General features: G+C 38.9%; 1 protein-coding gene across 2 annotated transcripts; it reads right to left on the bottom strand.

Moving 5' to 3' along the window:
* Positions 1–4,868: 4,868 nt before the first annotated feature.
* LOC133477498 (tetraspanin-5) lies at positions 4,869–18,463 on the bottom strand. Of its 2 annotated transcripts, XM_061772310.1 has the most exons (10): positions 17,984–18,460; positions 15,575–15,625; positions 13,830–13,976; positions 13,564–13,734; positions 13,329–13,454; positions 11,459–11,506; positions 10,800–10,916; positions 10,651–10,712; positions 9,445–9,497; positions 4,869–6,199 (listed from the first exon to the last, which is right to left on the bottom strand). In XM_061772310.1, exons 1-9 carry the CDS (start codon positions 18,065–18,067, stop codon positions 9,485–9,487), a joined length of 819 nt encoding a protein of 272 aa, XP_061628294.1. In that variant the 5' UTR covers positions 18,068–18,460; the 3' UTR covers positions 4,869–6,199; positions 9,445–9,484. The 2 variants fall into 2 exon arrangements, with proteins under 2 accessions (XP_061628294.1, XP_061628296.1); XM_061772312.1 differs by lacking the exon at positions 11,459–11,506 and having other exon boundaries at positions 17,984–18,463.
* Between the last annotated feature and the right edge of the window lie 292 nt (positions 18,464–18,755).

Below are 18,755 nucleotides of genomic sequence, written 5' to 3'. Positions count from 1 at the left end.
TGTATTTTTGCAGATTTAGCAAAAAAGAAAAACTGAAATATCACACAACCATAAGTATTCAGACCTTTTGCTCAGTATTTAGTAGAAGCACCCTTTTGAGCTACTAGAGCCATGAGTCTTTTTGGGAATGATGCAACAGGTTTTTCACACCTGGATTTGGGGATCTGCCATTCCTTGCAGTTCTGTCAGGTTGGATGCTGAACGTTGGTGGACAGCCATTTTCATGTCTCTCCAGAGATGCTCAATCGTTAGCATCTCCATGTACCAATGGCTGAGTGCACCGTGCAGGACCTTCCCGTGATGAAGCCGACCGGCGAACAATGCCAACACGTCATTTGGACGAAGGTTGCATGTCTGTTTGCTTTTTAAGCATCTATTTTAAAAAGTTCAGTTAAGTGATCTATGTATTAACATTCTAAGATATTAATCATTTATCCAGCTTGAATGAATGATTCTGATCAGGGGCGAGTCTATGGTGAGTACTTTGGGTGGGCTGAGCCCATGACCTAATTTTTACCTTCTGAAATTTGATCGAACGTTTTAGACCTTGAAAAAGACCATTTGGTGGCTGACCCAAAATATTATTATTATTAATTAGATTATTATTATTATTATATATTTATTCAATACCTTATAAAAGTCTGGTTTACTGTCAGAAAAGCACAGACCTTTTGTAACAGTATGAATATAATGAGTATTTCATCTCTGAGGAAAGGAATATTGAAAACAATTTGGCTAGTCTCTAGCTCTATTAAAGAAGAAATAAGTTATTTATAAGGTCACCTTTCGATTTGAGCAATAGACACCGGATTATGGGAATGTGGTATATACAGTATAACGCCACAAAAAAAAAAGAAACGAAAACAAACTTATTATCATCCAATAATGTATTTTTTTTTGTAGTCTCAACTGCACCTGGCTGACTTCTTTTTTTTTTTAATAATAGTGTGTGCCCATCTATTGAAAAGCAGACATTTGCGAACACTGTAGCATTAGGTGTCCTGTCGGAAACTAGCATTTAACTAGATACGGCACATGTAGTTGTGGCAATGAAAGCAACCTGATACTGCCAGCATTTCTTTTTTTTTTTTAACTGAATAAACACAGACACTGAAAAAAACTCAAAATCTTAAAAAAAAAATAAGACTCACCTTTATGTTGTTTTTAGACACTTTCACTTGTTTCAAGCTAATTTGTGTTATGCTCTTACACTGAAAGGGTCTGAAGTGTAAAAGTCCGCGTGTAAAAATAAAAGAACTTCCGGTTTTGCACTCCCGATGGCTTGTGTGTGTGTGTGTGTGAATTATTCCTCCAAAAAGTAGAACATATAAACACGGTCTTTCGTGCCCTCAAGATGTCAAGTCTAACAGTGGGCAAAACTCTTTGCTATTCAATTACCTAGCGATAGCTCCTCCTAATTAGCTTCTCTTTGCTATTCAATTAGCTAGCGATAGCTCCTCCTAATTAGCTATATTAGCTAAATGCTTCGCAGTACGCACCATTACAAGCCCCCGCCGAGTCAGTGACAACACATAACATACAGGAGGAGTCATGCTAGCATCGCCGTGTGGTCAACTATCATTTCATACGTGGCGGCCATGTTGGGAAGGTTGATATGGCCTTCAAAGGCGATGCATTGACATTGAAATTAAGTCATAACTTGCTCATTTCTCAACCGATTTTCAAAAGGTTTACTTTTTTTGTCATTGCAAATGCTGTGTGCTATGACTGCAGAACATTTTTCTACATATAATTTTTTTTTCAAATTAATTTGAGGATGAAGTCATATCTTGACCCCACCCAAAATAGGGCTGGCCTCACCATTGATTCTGATATAAAAATGTCAATAAAGGCAGCTGTCAGATAACAACACATCCCACATGCTTTGTTGCATGTAAAAAAAAAAAGGACAGAATGCAATGTTTTCATTATTTATTTATTTTTACTTACCGTAATGAAAATGTAAGGAGCACACTCTTATCATTGTTTTGATATTGTCGAAAGTTAGATTCCCCCCCCCCCATCATACAGCCGACATCAAAACCATCTGACGTAATCTGAAATTACTTGGCTTCACCCTTTCTTTCTGCCGCCAAGCAGTAAAGCTGTAAAAACGCAGTCCATTCTCAATTCGTTTCCCTTTGCGATCATCTGATGAGGTGTTGCTCCATGTAACGTCTGACCATACTTCAATTCAAATAAAAAAATGTTTTTTTAAAATGACGTTAACAATGAGGGAACACCACAACAGAGCCCATCTTCAGTTGTAAAGGAGAGACGCATAGCCAAAGATTAAGCACATTATGCAATGCAATTTGACAACACGTTTCCAAGCGCGATAACTGTATTAACACCTGACACAGCAGTGGCGCCGTCTCTGACCACCGGAACGTTTCCGAGCTAGAAAAAGATGTCATCTAACTCTTACCTAACAACATAAAAAGTTAGCTACGCTGAAATGATCATAGTGTGATGATATTGAGTGGTAGAAGTTAAGAAATGTTCCTCTGTTCCTGGAATATCAGTGGAAGGTAGGTCTCAGATAGCATACCACTTTTGAGGCGGGTGGGAGGGTCTTGTATGTTGCTAAAATATTAAGTTTCAACCAAGTAGCTTACTCTATAGTAAAGCACTTTTCGAGCTTGTTTAAAACAGAAATGCAGTAAAAAAATTAATCTGTCAAACTTTGGGGTGGGAGGAACGTGGAAGAGTGGTGTGCATATCCGCCTCGCAGTTCTGAAGTCGTGGGTTCATTGCAACATGCTGCCAATTTTTTTGTCTGAGTTTGTTGTCACATTTCTGTCGGGCCAATTATATATTACTCGTGCACTCACTGTAGTAGTCTCGCCACGCTGCACTATTTGCATAGCTGTTGTTGACCAATACTGGCCACCCATGCCAGAGTAGCATCTGCTCCATTTGCACAGTGACTGAGGAGTATCTGCAACATTTGCACAATCAACATTGTTCCAGATTATCGCACTACTAGTCACTTTAAACCGCATACACTCCTTGAAGTCTCGGCGCCCTTTGCACAATGGTCATTGCACCTGACTATTGCTATATTAGTCATTCAAACTGCTCTAAGTGCAAGAGGACTTTGCATCTTTTTGCATAATTGTCAAAAAAATAAAAAAAATAATTTGTACCGGCATTACCAGATAACTAGCAACCCTTTATTGCTCAGTGACTGTTTTTAATTTCTTTATGTCTCAAAAGTGTTCTCAATTGACTTGTCATACTAGAGCGGCTCCAACTACCGGAGACAAATTCCTTGTGTGTTTTTTGGACATACTTACCAAATAAAGATGATTCTTATTCTGATTCTGATTTTACAGTCATAGCTGTCAAGCCTGAATTGCTCGAAGGAGAGTTAATGCACTGTGATTCACATTTTTAACTGTCATACAAGTGTAAAAGAAAAATATTACCTGTTTAAAATAAAAATAAAAATCAATGAAATCCATAAATAACAGCACAGTGGTTAGTGGTTATTACCAGGGACATAGCACCAGATTCTGGAACCCCCGTTATTAGGCAACAATAATGTTTATTTCCTTAGTCCTCCATGAAATAAAAAACAAGACATTCGTGAACATTAGTTTGGAATTAGGAGAACTGATCAACGCGGTTGCCCATTTTTTTCCCACATTTTGAATCAAACCCTTATGCATTCCCAAAACTTAAGAGTGCCAGGGTCCAATAGGAAATCTGAAAATCCTCTGAAACCCATGAAAACCCCAACAAGTGACATGAGAATCAACAATTCCCAAACACAACTCATGAAGTCTGTTAAAGAAGTACTCCTAAATCTACTGCAATATATAGTGCCACAACTCCTACTGAACCTACAATACTCCCTAAAAGTTACCTAAATATACATTATAGTGATTATACATTATAATGTATAATCAGTCCAATTCACTTTTTTTCTGAACTTTAAACAGGTTTTTTATCTAGCAACATTATTCACATAAATTGTCTACATTATCAACATGCGAGTTTCACTCAATTTACATTGCTTGGTAGCAGGCTTGTTTGCTCAGTGTTTTTTTTTTCTTACTCCGCCATAAGCAGCAGGCAACATAGCAACTGTAAAACAATCGTTTATCATGAAATCAAATTTGAATGATTTGATTCACTCGCTCACAACAACAGTTGTAGTATTCATGAAATTCCTGCATTGAATGGCCTCGGTCTAAGAGCAAAGGGGCGCGCAACGAGTCGAGAAGTGACATGCAGCAGAGGCTAATATTAGCTGCACACATGACCGTTCACAAGTCCACCCAGGTGGAATGAACCATTTTGCATCTTTGCAATGTGTGTTTAGGCACTCACAGTCTTAATTTGAGTAAAGCAACATTATTATTGAACTTTCTCATCAAAATGTATTTTCTGAACAGTTACGAAACAAACTATAAATGGACCCTCTATTTGCGGTCCCGCCTGGTCCCTATCACCCGTGAATAGCGGAAATTCACAGATAATTGATAGCCTTTATAATTGTATTGAAAGAAAATATAAAATAAAGTTTTTAAAAAATTTAATAATTCTTGAATAAGCGGGGATAACCCACCAATAAGCGTTTCCAAAGTTGATTTCCCCTCAAATAAAAAAAACAACGAAAAAAAAAATCTAAAATGAAAATTGATAACAAATTTGGAATAAAATCGAAAAAAAAAAATTATTAAAAAAAATATGCAAATAGGTGAATCTCCGGGTGTCGAACAGCAAGTATGCGGTATACTGTACTAGAGTACCGGAGATTCTAACCCTGAACCTCAGAACTGTGAGGCAGACATGCTAACCACTCTGATACCACTTAACTGTAAATTGACACACACAAAAAGTATGCGATATGGAGAGGATGACAGTGTCCAGGATTTATACAAAGACCCACATTTATTCAGATATATTTAACTTGACACAATCCAGTAATTTACAACAAAGAGGACAAAACTAAATTTAGGAAACAATATTTTAACTGAAGCAGGCGTAACCAGGAATATGTAGAACTTACATATTTGGCACTGAGTGGTAAGAAAGAATGTGATCAATCAACATTAACAATCATTTTAAGTTTTTGGTGATTTAAAAAAAACACACACACAAAAGAGAATGTGGCTGCAAAATCCTAGAAATCTTCCTGCAGTATTTAAATAATGCTGGTGATGGTGCGTGTGTCTCTTACTTTTAAATGCTATTCGTGTGTAAACTAAATTATTAAGTGCAAATATGCGTTATACATCACAGGCTTTAAAAATATCCCTAATTCCTGTGAAAACTTACGGCTAAAACGGTAAAACCAATGAATATTTTTGTTATCACTTAGACACATTGAATCACAAACAAAAATAAATAAATGGCAATGGCGAAGAAAGTAGTTATGTGTTGTGTCATAGGTTGAAAATAGAGCACCAGTTTACTGCTGTTGAACAAAGTGCCCCCTCTAGTGGTCCCCAAGCTGAACTCAAATGACTCAAAACAGTAGCTCATCCGCCCAATAAGCGTCATTATTCCTCCATGAGGATTAAAGTGCTTACAATTTACTTTTGATGATGACAAATTTTCATGCTTCTTCTCCATGATTCATGACATACCTATATCTATCCACTTCAGGACTACTTGAGGGACTGAATGTCACAGTCTGATAAGGGTATGCCATAAATACATCTCAAGTTAATTCTTCGCAACTTTGAATTCCCATTCATCATTTAACAAAGTGCTAACCAGCCAAACGCACCATGAACTAGCCACAAATTTCACAAATATTTCTAATACTTAAATGTACTACAGATAGGCGAGCCAATGTCCCACCAGTAGCGAAAAGGCATGCGGTGCTTGCTCAGAATAAACTTAACTTTGTAGAAGAAGCATTAAAAACTGCACAACTGAAAAGTTGTGTCCACTCTCAATATAAAGTGTTATTTGTGAGAGTGCAACGTGGCAGCCTCGTTTGTTGCTTCCCTCACAGAACAGTGTTGTTTCAAAGCTACTTCAACAACATAATGGACGCCGCTGCATTAAACTGCTTGACGCAATGTACTCACAATACATTTTAGAGTTTGTGCGTCATTCAAAAATAGGTCCACAAATTGACTCTACATGTACTATTTACACAGAAATGAGTCTCTTCATTTTGGACATCAAAGCTGATTAAAGTGTCTCCATTCATTGCTTGTGTCCAGTCTGAAGAGTCCTATAAAAGAAATGCATTGTATGATTTAGATGAAAACCATTATTTTTATTTTTTTTTGGGGGGGGGGGGGGGGAGCTTAATGTAAGGCCTACCACACCCTGAGTGACGCAGATGAACGCAACTGACTCTCGACAGCTGCGAAAAAAAACAAAACACACCAACTCGCTGCAGTTGAAAAACTGCGACCCCTGGTGGTCCTATTGGGAACGTTATGAGTCACCGCATACTGTCCCCTCCAAAAGCATTGGAAAGGAAGGGTCAATTCCTTTGTTTTTGTTTTATCCTGAAGACATTTTGGTTGCAGATCAAAAGATGAATATTAGACCAAAGTTCAGAATTCCAGCTCTTATTTCCTGGTTTTTACACCTAGATGTGTTAAACAACTCAGGACAGAGCACCTTTTGTTTGAAGCCACCCACTTTTCAAGTGAGCAAAAGTATTGGAAAAGCTATTATTAAATTAACAGTGAATAATTTAATATTTGGTGCCATAACCTTTACTTGCTATAACCGTATCAATGTGACCCATTGACTTCACCAGACTGCTGCATTCTTCCTTTGAAATGCTTTTCCAGGACTTTACTTACTGCAGCCTCTTTCAATTCTTGTTTGTTTCTGGGGGTTTCTCCCTTCAGTCTCCTCTTCAGGGGGTAAAATGTATGCTTTATTGAGTAAAGGTCCGGTGATTGACTGGCCAAGACCTTCCTCTTTTTCCCCCTGATGAAATCCTTTGTTGTGTTGGCAGTAGGGCTGGGCATTGAGAATCAAGAACCGATTGGAATCCCAGGAATCGTTCAAGTTAAAAACATTTCGGTTCCCAGTTTCGATGCGTAGGCCCTCGCCCCCGAAGAAGTGGCGAAAGCCAACGAAGAATGGGCAAAAATCAACTAAGAAGAACGCGCACGAAGACGTGCTTTTGCCCAATGGCGGCGGAGGTGATCAAAAGAGTGTCTTAACTTTGTTAAAATTAATGACCAGTCGCCTCAGTACAACACTTCGAATAAGATGTTATTGTGCAAAGGAGGCTTTCACGATGTGTAGCGTCTGACGCGCTCCGAGCTCAGCCTACACCGCGTAGAGCTTTGGTGAAGTCAACGCTCAGTCAATTGGGAGAGTGAAACAATAATATGTCAATGCCAACATTGAGACAGCTAACAAGGTAAACGGTTGGTTGCACTCTTGCACTGATGGTTTTTAGCGTTTAATTTAATCTTCAAACAAACGTAAGAGTTGATGACAGAAAAAAAAAGCTTAACATTGCGCTAAAACTTCACCGTAGGAACCTTACATCACAATGAATTGGGGCCAAATTCACATAAACGTCTCACAGTATCACAAACACTAACCTTGTGCCTCATCGGTGGGTAGGGAAAGGAATCAACGTTTTTATACCATTTGGTTCCATGCATTAAAAATCACCGGACGCCGCGTTGTTACTTTTCGTGCCAAAATGCTACATTCCGGTGCATACGCTTCAAAATAAAAGGCTATAAACTTAAAACAGGAAGTCAAGTTAAAACTTGCACATATAAACCATTTGACGTGCTAAAAAAAGTCCCAAATAATTTTATCAATGCTATATTTAACTTGGAGCTGAAACATTAATTAATAAATATTGAGTAAATTGGGTTAGTTCCACACACATTGCCTTTTAGTTCATAGGTTTGATATTGATACTGGTTATAAAGAAACCCGAGTCAAATATTTATTTTAGTCTATGCTGCGGGCTGCTAAGAAAATGGATGTTCATAATTTGGACATCCATTGGCCCCCCAAAATTAATGTGAATCAAGAATCGTTCGGAACCGAAATCGGGAGCGGAATTGCTCAAATTCAAACGATGCCCAACCCTTGGGTGGCTGTGGCTCAGTTGGTAGAGCAGGTCGTCCCGTTCGAATCCCAACTATGACTGTCCGCATGCTGAAATGTCCTTGGGCAAGACACTAATTTGCTCTCAGTGGGCCTGGCAGCGCCTTGCATGGCAGCAGTTGCCCATTGGTGTATGAATGTGTGTGAGAGTGGGAGAATATGAGGCTTTGTAAAGTTCTCTGGGCACTGTGATGGTGTAGATAAAGCACTATATAAGTGCAGTCCATTTACCATGAGTTGGCAGTGTGTTTTGGGTCATTGTCTTGTTGCATGATGAAGCTTTTCCCGATTAGTTTGGATGCATTTTTCTGTAAATTGCCAGACAAAATAGTTTTGTAAACTGTTACCATCATGAGTTACAGCATCAATAAAGACTAGTGAGCCAGTTCCAGAAGCAGCCATGCAAGCCCAAGCGATGAGATTACCTCCACCATGCTTCACAGATGAGCTCGGGCCCAGAGAAACAGTTGGTGTTTCTGGATGTTGATATATGGCTTTCAATTTGCACAGTAGAGTTTTAACTTGCATTTGTAGCTGTAGCCACAAACTGTGTTAACTGATGGTTTTTCTGAAGTGTTCCTGAGCCCACGTGGCAATATAATTTACACAATGATGGCGGTTGTTAATGCAATGCTGCCTGAGAGATCGAAGGTCACAAGGGCGAGTCAGCGAGCCCATCCTGCAGGGTACCCAATCAGGGGGACGCCACCGACCCCCCAGGACCCAGGACCCACTGAGGACTGGGTCAACTTCAACTTTCCCAGATTTTTTGGAACTTGCTGCAGGCATCAAATTCAAAATGAGAGAATATTTCCAAAAAAAACCACTAACATTCAAACATCAGTTTGAACATTAAATATCTTTTTTTTGTAGTGTATTCAATCTAATACAGGTTGAAAAGGATTTGCACATTTTTAAATTATATTTTTATTTACATTTTACACATAATTCCAAATTCATTAGAATTGGGGTTTGTACAATACATACTGTATACTGTATTGGTACGGCATGGCAACGGCTAGCTGGATCTTGTTTTGATCTGCTTTTTAGCTACAGGTACATATTAAATTATTGCAAAACACAATTTAAATATACTTGGAATGGTACAGCTTGGCGGCGACTGGCTGATCTCTGTTCATAGGCGAAAACATTTTGGTTTTTTTTGTGAACGCTCATGACAAGTGACATGAGATGGCACCTTTGATTGGCCATTCCTTTTCCAAAGTTATGACACCGTTCACCTACGACTCAAATTTCAAATCATACCAAAACTTGTGCCCGACGGTCGCCCACTCATAAAAACTAGCTCCAGACACTGCACCACGATTCAGTTGCGTTCATCCGCGTTGCTTGGTGTGTGGTGGGCCCAAAGCTTACCTGGTACATCCTTCTTGCCTCTGGAGATTATATGCCAGCCTTAGGTGAACAAACTGCACAAAATGAAGTATATTTAGATGCTTTGCAAAACATAGACAGAATAACCCCACCCCCCAAAAAAAATATATAACCAAAAATTACAGATAACCATATTTTATATAGTCTTTGAGTACGCCTCTGTTGGCACCGTCATTGTTGCATGACGTGAGATAACTGTGACATCAAGTAAGTAACGTCTCAATGCCTTTTTCCGAATCTGACATTAGAAATTTCTGAATTCCCAGTTTTCTGTGAGGCAGCACAAGACTCCTCTCCTAACCCCCATCCCTTCCTTCCACAATCCTTCCCTCAGCTAGGCGCTACCCAACAATGCAAACTAAAACTAGCAGACATTCCAACAGCTTCTTCACTCTTGCCATCATCTTCTTAAACAGCTAACTTACAATTCCATTGCAACATGCTGCCAGTTTTTTGTCTTGAGTTTGTTGTCACATTTCTGTCTGGCAATAATACATTACTTGTGCACTCACTGTAGCTGCACTATTTGCATATCTGTTGTTGACCAATACTGGCCACTCATGCCAGAGTAGCATCTGCCCCACTTGCACACTGACTGAGGAGTATCTGCAACATTTGCACAATCGACACTGTCCCAGATTATCGCGCTACTAGTCACTTTAAACAGCATACATTCCCTCAAGTCTCAGCGCCCTTTGCACAATGGTCATTGCACCGGACTATTGCTGTATTAGTCATTCAAACTACTCTAATTGCTAGAGGACTCTGCATCTTTTTGCACAATTATTCAAAAAACATTTCAAAAATTGTACCGGCATTACCAGATTACTAGCAACCTTTTATTGCTCAGTGAATGTTTTTCTCAATGTCTTTATGTCTCAAAAGTATTGTAAGTATTGTGAAGTCAATTGACTGTCTGTTGTCGTACTAGAGCGGCTACAACTACCGGAGACAAATTCCGTGTGTGTTTTTTGACAGACTTGGCCAAATAAAGATGATTCTGATCATATACAGTACTGTTTATCGTCTTGTGTGTAATGAGTGCACTGAACTGTGAGTGACAAACCATCATACCATGGAAAAAAATATGTATATAGAAATAGCCATAAAACCATATAAAAGTAAAAAAAAAAAAAATCCTCACAAAGGTCATGGTTTGATAGAAAGAAATATTGTAAAGAAACCTACCAACTTTCTCTTACTGCTTCAATGTCGCTCACCAGATTCTGTGCTAGACAGATGCCAAAAATCTATTAAATAAACCAAAACACACACATAAGATAACTGCAGGTGTTACGATTTTCCACACAAAAAAAAATTGTCTCAGTGATTCTCACCTGTAATAATGCAATCCCAATAAATATGCCTGCCACCACTGTCAGGTTGTCTTGAAGCCACTTCTCAAATTGTGGGACGCACCCTTTAATGTAGATGAATGTCCTCTGTTCTGAGTCCTGAAAGGCCCAAAAAGGCACAGAAAACACAGTTTACATTTGCATTCAGGTCAGAGTGTACATTGCAGTCACAGTGAGGTACACTTGGCATTGCTGTTCGAATTCTGGCTCTCAGAAGCTTTTCAATTATTATTTTTTTTTTACTGTTTTCCGGCAAGGACTGGTTAAAGGTGCTTTGTGCTGGATTTTTCTTCACATTGAAAGTCAAAGAAAACAAACTCAGCCTTTCCTCACATTATGCTCCCGAGTGAGGGAGTGAGGCCAAAGCTAATGATGGGGGAGGGGTTTCAAATCCCACCGCATTGCCGCAGCATGAGTAATACCACATCGGTACTGATGTTGGATGTTGAGTGAACAGAAATGTACTGAAAGGACGATATTGTGTCCAGGGTGGAGAATCGAATGACCTCATGCATCAGTAGCAAACTCAGTGAAACAACATTCACGAATAAAGTTTGTACTGCTTTGATGTCATCAAGCAGCATTGTACTTTCAAACCACATTTTCTGTAAGGAATCCTCATTTTTCAACGAGTTACTCACAATTTTTGCTCGGATGTCGTAACCACACTGAGTGTTGATGACATCCTCCTAAGAAGAAAAAAATGTTTCAATAACTACCAGCTCATCATTACCATATTTTAGTTGTTGCATGTCTAAAAAACAGGCACTGAGAAGCTTTGCATTGTAAAATAACCAGCACATTACACAACTAGACATAGAAATCAATCTAATCAATAAGTAAAAGCCAGGCAGAAAAAAATATTGCTAGAACTGTTAAATTGCTCTTCATCATCAGGTTTCCTGTGTGCTTATCTTCAGTTCATATTTTCACCACCAGATTACATATTTAGTTATTCGGTTAACACAACCACGGATGGCTGGTTAGCATAGCCACCTCACACTTCAGAGGTCAAAGGTTCAAATCCAGGCTCCAGCCTCCCCGTGCTTGTGTGGGTTTTCTCCGGGTACTCCGGTTTCCTCCCACATTTTAAAAACAGACACGGTAGGTTAATTGAAGACTCTAAATTGCCCATAGGTGTGAATGTGTTGTTTATCTACTGTTTACCAGTTCAGGGTGTAGGGTACCCTGCGCCTCACCCAAACTCAGTTGGCATAAGCTCCAGCGCACCCGTGACCCAAGTTCAGCTGTGACTCTGGCTTTGTAAAGCGTTTTGGGCACTGTGATGCTGTAGAAAATACGCTATATAAGTGCAGTCCATTTACCATTTAGTGAGGACAAGCGTTACAGATGGATGTTAAAAGTTGAAAATTATGTTCAAAGTACTCAGTTTCATGTTCTCAAAAGTGCTTTGATGCCATACAGGACTGACACAATGTCTGTTTTTGACTTCTTGTTGCAAATCAGACTTGCCCAGTGAATGTTGAGTCATTTTAAAGAACCTAAGAAGAAATGTTGAAGTGTCGAATGTCGATTGCCTCTTCTGAAGAATCCATCAAACTCAAAACTGTCACCATTGTAAAGCAACTATTAATCAGTAACTGTACGGACAATGCTTTAGCTAACCTTAACATTACCAACTCTCATAAAGAGTGGTTAACCACATGTATAATAAATCTAAATACAACAAGAAAAAACTAATCGATTCCACTTTTAACAGTCCCAGAAAGACATGGGAAAATGAAGGTGTTTGCAGAGGAATACTGTCAACTAGCGCCGTTATAATCTACTGTATATATCATGAGTATGTGCCGTTTTAAATGTATACTCAACATGGTTGGTTTGTGGGGAAACCTTTCTGGCAAGCGTCTGTGAGCTTGGGTCTTACAAAATTTGTGAACATCAAGCTTGATTTTTTTTTTTTCTCCAGAAATGTTCTCTTGAACTCCAAATTGTAAAATTTTTTGGGACGTTCGACTTTGGACAGTCACCTTTTTAAAAACGCTGACAAACCAGCCTCATATGCGGTGATACCTCCTGGAACAGCAAGAGTGGTTTCATTGCTAACTGATTGTATCTGCAATAAGTCTTTAGGTTACTAGATAAAATAATCATTGTTTGTCAAGTCTGTTATGCCAAAGTACTGTCACAGTTTGTGCAGACATGAAAAGACTTCTCCGCCACATATACAAAAATGCCTTGAACATTCCATTCAAACTGCGCTGAGCCGGCAGAGACTGAAATGACTAAACAGAGAGGCCTGGATGTCCGGTTGGACGCCAGCCTGAATAGTTGACAACAGCAGCCAGCTTCTGGAGGACACAGATAACCAAACAATCTCTAACGGGGAGGAGCCTTACAATTCCCCCTTAAAGTACAAGCAGTCTAAATATTTCTGCATGTCAGACCTTGACCTTACGCAAGACTAAGACTTCCAGCCCTTACATCTGCAAGATTGTTTTCGAATGAACTGTGCGGGAAAGAGCAAGACACTGAGCGGGGAAGACATACAGCTGGATCTTTGGTGCAGCAGGAAAAGGGCACCCCACATTTCTCGCGACTCGGGTTAGAATCGGTGCAGTTGAAGTAGATGTTCAAATTCCAGTCGTCAGCTCCAAAAGCACCGCAACACTCCCACTGCAGCAAGGTCAAATGGGCAACATAACTTTCAGAGATATTTTCAATAAGTCTTAAAGTCAAGATAAACACAAAACTAAATTAATTAAAAACAAACAGTGAAGCTCACATATTCTTGGGTGAAGTCGATTAGGTTCTGCAGATCAATGTCATCCCTATAGGCCCGAATGTTGTTGTTGATAAAAAAGTTTAGCTGGTCCTTGATCCAGTCTTTGAAGACGAAGGCCAGGACTCCTGCTGTCAGCTCCAGGAAGAAGATGATACCCAGGAACACTGAGAACTGAACACACACAAACAATCCTACTCAGCCGATAGTTTAAAACGACAAGCAAAACTTTATTAGTTGCCCACAATGTGTTCTATGAAGACACCTACAAATTTGAGCAGGAATGAGTTTTCTCGCAGTGCTCCAATGCAACCCGCGAATCCCAGAATGAACATCACACCACCAACTACCAGGAAGAGCCATACTGGATCGAAGCCCCCCAGGTCTGTGATAGATGAAATGTTGGATAGAACACCCTGGTGTGGGAGTAAAAGCAAGTGTGAGCTCTATGTCATTTGCCATTTGAGCTCGTTGTCAACACGCTAATGAATATTTACGACATGCAGAACTCTATTTTAACTCTTTGACTGAAAGGCTCTGATCTGGGACCCTACTGGCTAAAAAGGGGGGTGGGGTAAGGTTTCATTCAGACACAATCTATTCTATATTCAAGGTCACACAATGCAGAGACAAATAAAATTTGATAGCGATATCAGTATCTGAATTTAGGACATTGGAATCCCATTTGTAACTCAAAACAAACTGGATAATTGTCCAGATGAATATTGGTCTGACCCTTTTAGGGATATTGTAATGTTTTTGTTGTAAACAAAATACATTTAGGTTGACATACCAAAATCTGTAGCCAGTACATTGCACAAAAACAAAATAATAAAATCATTAATATACAGTACAATACATATCATAAAGGGCTACAGCACCCCCCAAAAAAAAAAATCCAGCACTAGTCAAAACATTGTAGTCTCATTAATATTGTTTGTGGAAGAGGAAATAAACAGGATACTCAGTCAATGTGAGGGAGGCGCCATGTTCAATGTAATCATGAATCCACTGCATACCTGCAGTGAAGTGACGACGTAGAAGCGTTAACTGTTATCACAGCGCTCAATTGAAATGTGTGAACTGACAGATTTCAGAGTGAGGTATTTTGTGGGTGCTATACAATCGGTCTGTCCCCTTGTCGTTTGTTAGTTATACGTATTATTAACCAATTATTATTAGCTTGAGAACAAATCTATTAACGCTCTTGAACACTGTCTTAGAAGTGTTGTAACACTCCGTCTCGTCCATCACTCTTCTGTCAGGCAGCATCCCTCACGATTGAAAGTCAGGATTTTTTATTTATTTTATTTTTTTAGACAATAACAAGTGAAAGTAGTTAGGTTAGATGTGTTTAAGTAAGCCTGTTTGGTTAAAAATGCATCACTGTAATGCTTCGGTAAGAAGTGCAGCTGTGTCAGCATCAAAGATAAGTGTGCAGATTCATTTTTGCCTATTAAACTGGTCATCGTTTTATTTATTGGATCACCCATGGCAAAGGGAGTCGGCCGGTTCACCACTCGCCATAGCTAGCGGCTGGCACTGTATTATATAATTTTAAATCAATGAGAGTGCGATTATTAGCGATTGACCATGATTTTTTTTAAATCATGCTATTACAAAGCGCAATCAGGAACTGCAAACTTGATGGAAGCAAATAGTTTATGCATAAAAGGCAATAACATTAGGTTGTAAGCACAGACTTTTCATTTGAAAATCCCCATCAATAGCGTGAATTGTCAAGGTCGGTACGGTAACCACATCTATGTCTCCATTATCACAAATGATTAGCAAATTTTAGAAAAAATTCTGCTGAGTTTTTAAACTCCAACACCAGTAAAAAAAAAAAAAATAAATAAATAAATAAAAATAAAGAGTGAAAGTTCCATAGTTAAGAATTTTTTTTTCTGGTCCTGTAAAGGTTGATTGTTGGTGAGAGAGAAAAAATAAAAACACGTGACTGAATCTATGCATGTGAATGATAATAAGACACTATTAATCCATGGACACCAACCTTCTCGCTCCATGCCCACAATCCGATGCCAAGGAACGCTATTCCAAGGAACTGGAGGGGAGGAGATATGAAAAAGATGATTATTCTTCTGTGATCGATCCTGGGGAACAAAACTGTTTTCCCGGTCGCAATGAATTAAAAAAAATAATAATAAAAAATCTAACTTCAGTCTGCAGCCTCAGCAAGAGACTCCCACATTGGAAAAAACCTCAAACAGCCTGAATAAATGATGACTGAATGAATGAAGAGACTATCACTTAACATCTTACCAGCTCAGAAACACATTTGAGGAGGCGCAACTGGTGGCCAACAGAGTTGAAAAAAACATTCTGGTAGTAAATTCAAAAACTTTTCACTATCAGAAATGATGTCATTTATGTAATACAGTATATGATATTGGAAGCCTTTTCCTCAGTCCCTGTTGAACTTCAATTCTACATAACCTATTACAATTTCATTTTGCAGTATTATTTTATTAGGTCTCAATGTCCACACAGAGGGGGACTAAAACCATTTTGACATCTTTAAAATGAGACATAATCAACTAAGCTTGGAGAGAAAACTGTCTTGTGCATTAATATGGTAATGTGATCATGTATAAACATGATTGGCATTTATTTTTCTGTGTGGTTTTCAGCCAAAGTGATGAATATGATCATAGCTAAACTTTTATCTACTGCTTCATGTCGACAAAGCTTTGTTGTGTAATTACTACATCATGAAGCAGTAAATGCAGAATGGATTTCGCTCCTTAGCGACAACAAGTACAGGGCACAATTAAATTAGAACAAACCACTATGCTGCATAAATAGCAATGTTACTTTTACAATTATTGAAGGTATTTATTATGTTCAAATTGCTACTGTAGGGATGGGCGATTATGGAAAAAATAAAAAAATCATGATCATTTTGAGCGATATTGAAAAACCCAATTCATAAAGACGATCATTCATTTCGAAACTTCATATTCATTTAACTACCACAACTCAACTTTAATGTAACTTAACCGTTAAAATAAATGAGTCACAAGTAAAACAATAATACATTAAAAAATATAAATAAATAAAAACACAGCTATTAGCCAGCCCGAGGTGTCTGTATTGTATATTATATATATTTCTTTAAAAATTTTACTGACTATTGACTGTTAGCATAAGCTAAAACGACCTGTGTAATTCTTTTTGTTGTCCTTTAAGTTTTACAGTCAACTCCAACTGGGGAGTCTTGCATATACAACCGGTGCTGCGGCACATTCACCGTTTTTCTTCGATTATAACGTTTTTATGATCATGAGAACCCAAAATCGAAATAATGACTACATTTTGATGAATTGCCCAGCCCAACTGGAAGACTATTTTTGATGTGTTTGTTTAAGTCGGAAGGGTGGCCGACTGGTTAGAGCGTCTGCCTCACAGTTCTGAGGACCTGCGTGGTAGCATTGTTGACAACTCTAAATTATTCTTCTTGTTTTCCGTGAAGTTCGATGTAAATCTGTCGAGTAGCTTGCTCTCGGCGTGGTCCGGAATGAGAATGCTCGAGTGGACGTAGGCCATTGAAAAATCTGAAAATGGCCTTCTGACAAGTTAGGGCTAATTTTATTCATGTTTCAAATGTCAATCCAATGATATCCTCCATTTTGATATACAGGTGGTTTGAAAATTTTAGCAACATTACTACGCAAAGATGGTCAGAGTTTCATGTTAGCAGCTTCGGTCAACAATACTCGCCGTGGCGAGATGATGTGGGTTAGGAAAAGTGGAGTCCAATGTATTTTAAATAGTACAGTCTTCTCCTTTGTCCGAAAGGTCTCACTTTCACAGTTTTTGAGATTTGACTTTTCAAAGAGGCCCTTAGGAATAAATTCAATTTCTTTCTTGTTCTATGGTTATCATCACACCTCACACCAATTTGAAAAATAAAAATACAATATATATATATCTATATCAAAGAACAAGCAAAATGCAGTGCAGATCTCAGAATTTGTGTGCTATTTTAAAAGTATATTTTTCCTGAAAAGGGTTGAACTCCATTATTGTCGTTTATGACACCAAACATTGACAGGAATATGGTTTGGGCAGTGCAGTTGAGAAATCAGAAATCTTACGAATTGTACCTTTTAACGTAACAAGCGCCTGACAGAGCGAATGATGAGAACAAAAGTGAAACTATCCTTCCACCTTCCAAGCGTGTTGGTAGATGGATGTAAACAAGAGCGGTAGCTGTCCATCGCAGCAAAACAAAAAAAGGCATCCGATGCCTGATGGAGGCAGCAAGTGCACCCGAGCAAGCGGCGAGCTTTGTTGCCGCGATGGAATCATTAAGGCGGCTCGAAAACGGGAAGACTCAACATGTCACATAGCAAACGTTGTTCCAGGGCCCGAAGGCACAAGAAGCGAGCAGCGGACTCACCCAGAATATGATGTTGAATCCGAAAATGAAATACTTAATGCAGCAGCTCACTTCGTGCGCCTTGAAATGCTTTCCTGACATCATTTTTGGATGCTTTGGTTATTCACTAAAAACGCCGACCGACCTCGCTGGCTGGAAATCACATTGATTGTCCTCTTCGGGAAAAACAAAAAAAACAAAAAACAAAACCCAAACAGTCGCTTGAGGGAACACCCGTTTATCTTGTTTGAACGGCGACAAACACAGCCGTGTTAGCGTCTAATTCGAAACATCCTCCCGTTAGGCGCTAACAAAGCACGCAGTGAGGAGCGTTGACACGTTCGTCTCTTGTCACCTACCACTTTACGAAAAATAGGAGTTGGGAAAGGTTGGCGCCGCGATAAAAACCCACAGAATTCAAGCAGATTCAATTCGCTCTTTTTCTATTTTAGCCATCATCTTGACAATCATGGCTGTTTGATTGACGTGCGTGGGAACAAATGAGGCTTCGCAATGTTCACAGGAGGCGGGACTTCCTAAACAGAATCCTCAATTTTCTTTAGTGAATAATAGAAGAGTTAAACGTTTTCCATTCGCCCGTGGTTACTAATTGCCTTTAGGAATCAAAATGTGTACAATAAATTAATCAAATGGTGATTCGTCAATATGGTGACTATTTTCACGTTTGCCGTTTTATATAAAATCGTAAAAATAATAAAATACTAAACACTTTTTGTGCTTGATTCGTTTCTATTACAACTATGCTGTACCTGTTTAATCTAGATTGGAAAGC

This window comes from Phyllopteryx taeniolatus, chromosome 4, assembly GCF_024500385.1.
Source record: "Phyllopteryx taeniolatus isolate TA_2022b chromosome 4, UOR_Ptae_1.2, whole genome shotgun sequence".
NCBI classification, from domain to species: domain Eukaryota; kingdom Metazoa; phylum Chordata; class Actinopteri; order Syngnathiformes; family Syngnathidae; genus Phyllopteryx; species Phyllopteryx taeniolatus.
The sequence above is the reverse complement of the archived record's forward strand: the minus strand, read 5'-3'. Positions and strand labels throughout refer to the sequence as shown.

What these genes read in the sequence shown, in the direction of transcription:
- LOC133477498 (XM_061772310.1), bottom strand. Translation starts at nt 18,067, where the DNA reads ATGATGTCAGGAAAGCATTTCAAGGCGCACGAAGTGAGCTGCTGCATT. An exon ending in TCGACTTCACCCAAGAATAT is followed by an intron (nt 13,455 to 13,563) that starts GTGAGCTTCACT and finishes ACCTTGCTGCAG; the next exon opens with TGGGAGTGTTGCGGTGCTTT. An exon ending in ACGACATCCGAGCAAAAATT is followed by an intron (nt 10,917 to 11,458) that starts GTGAGTAACTCG and finishes TGGGCCTTTCAG; the next exon opens with GACTCAGAACAGAGGACATT.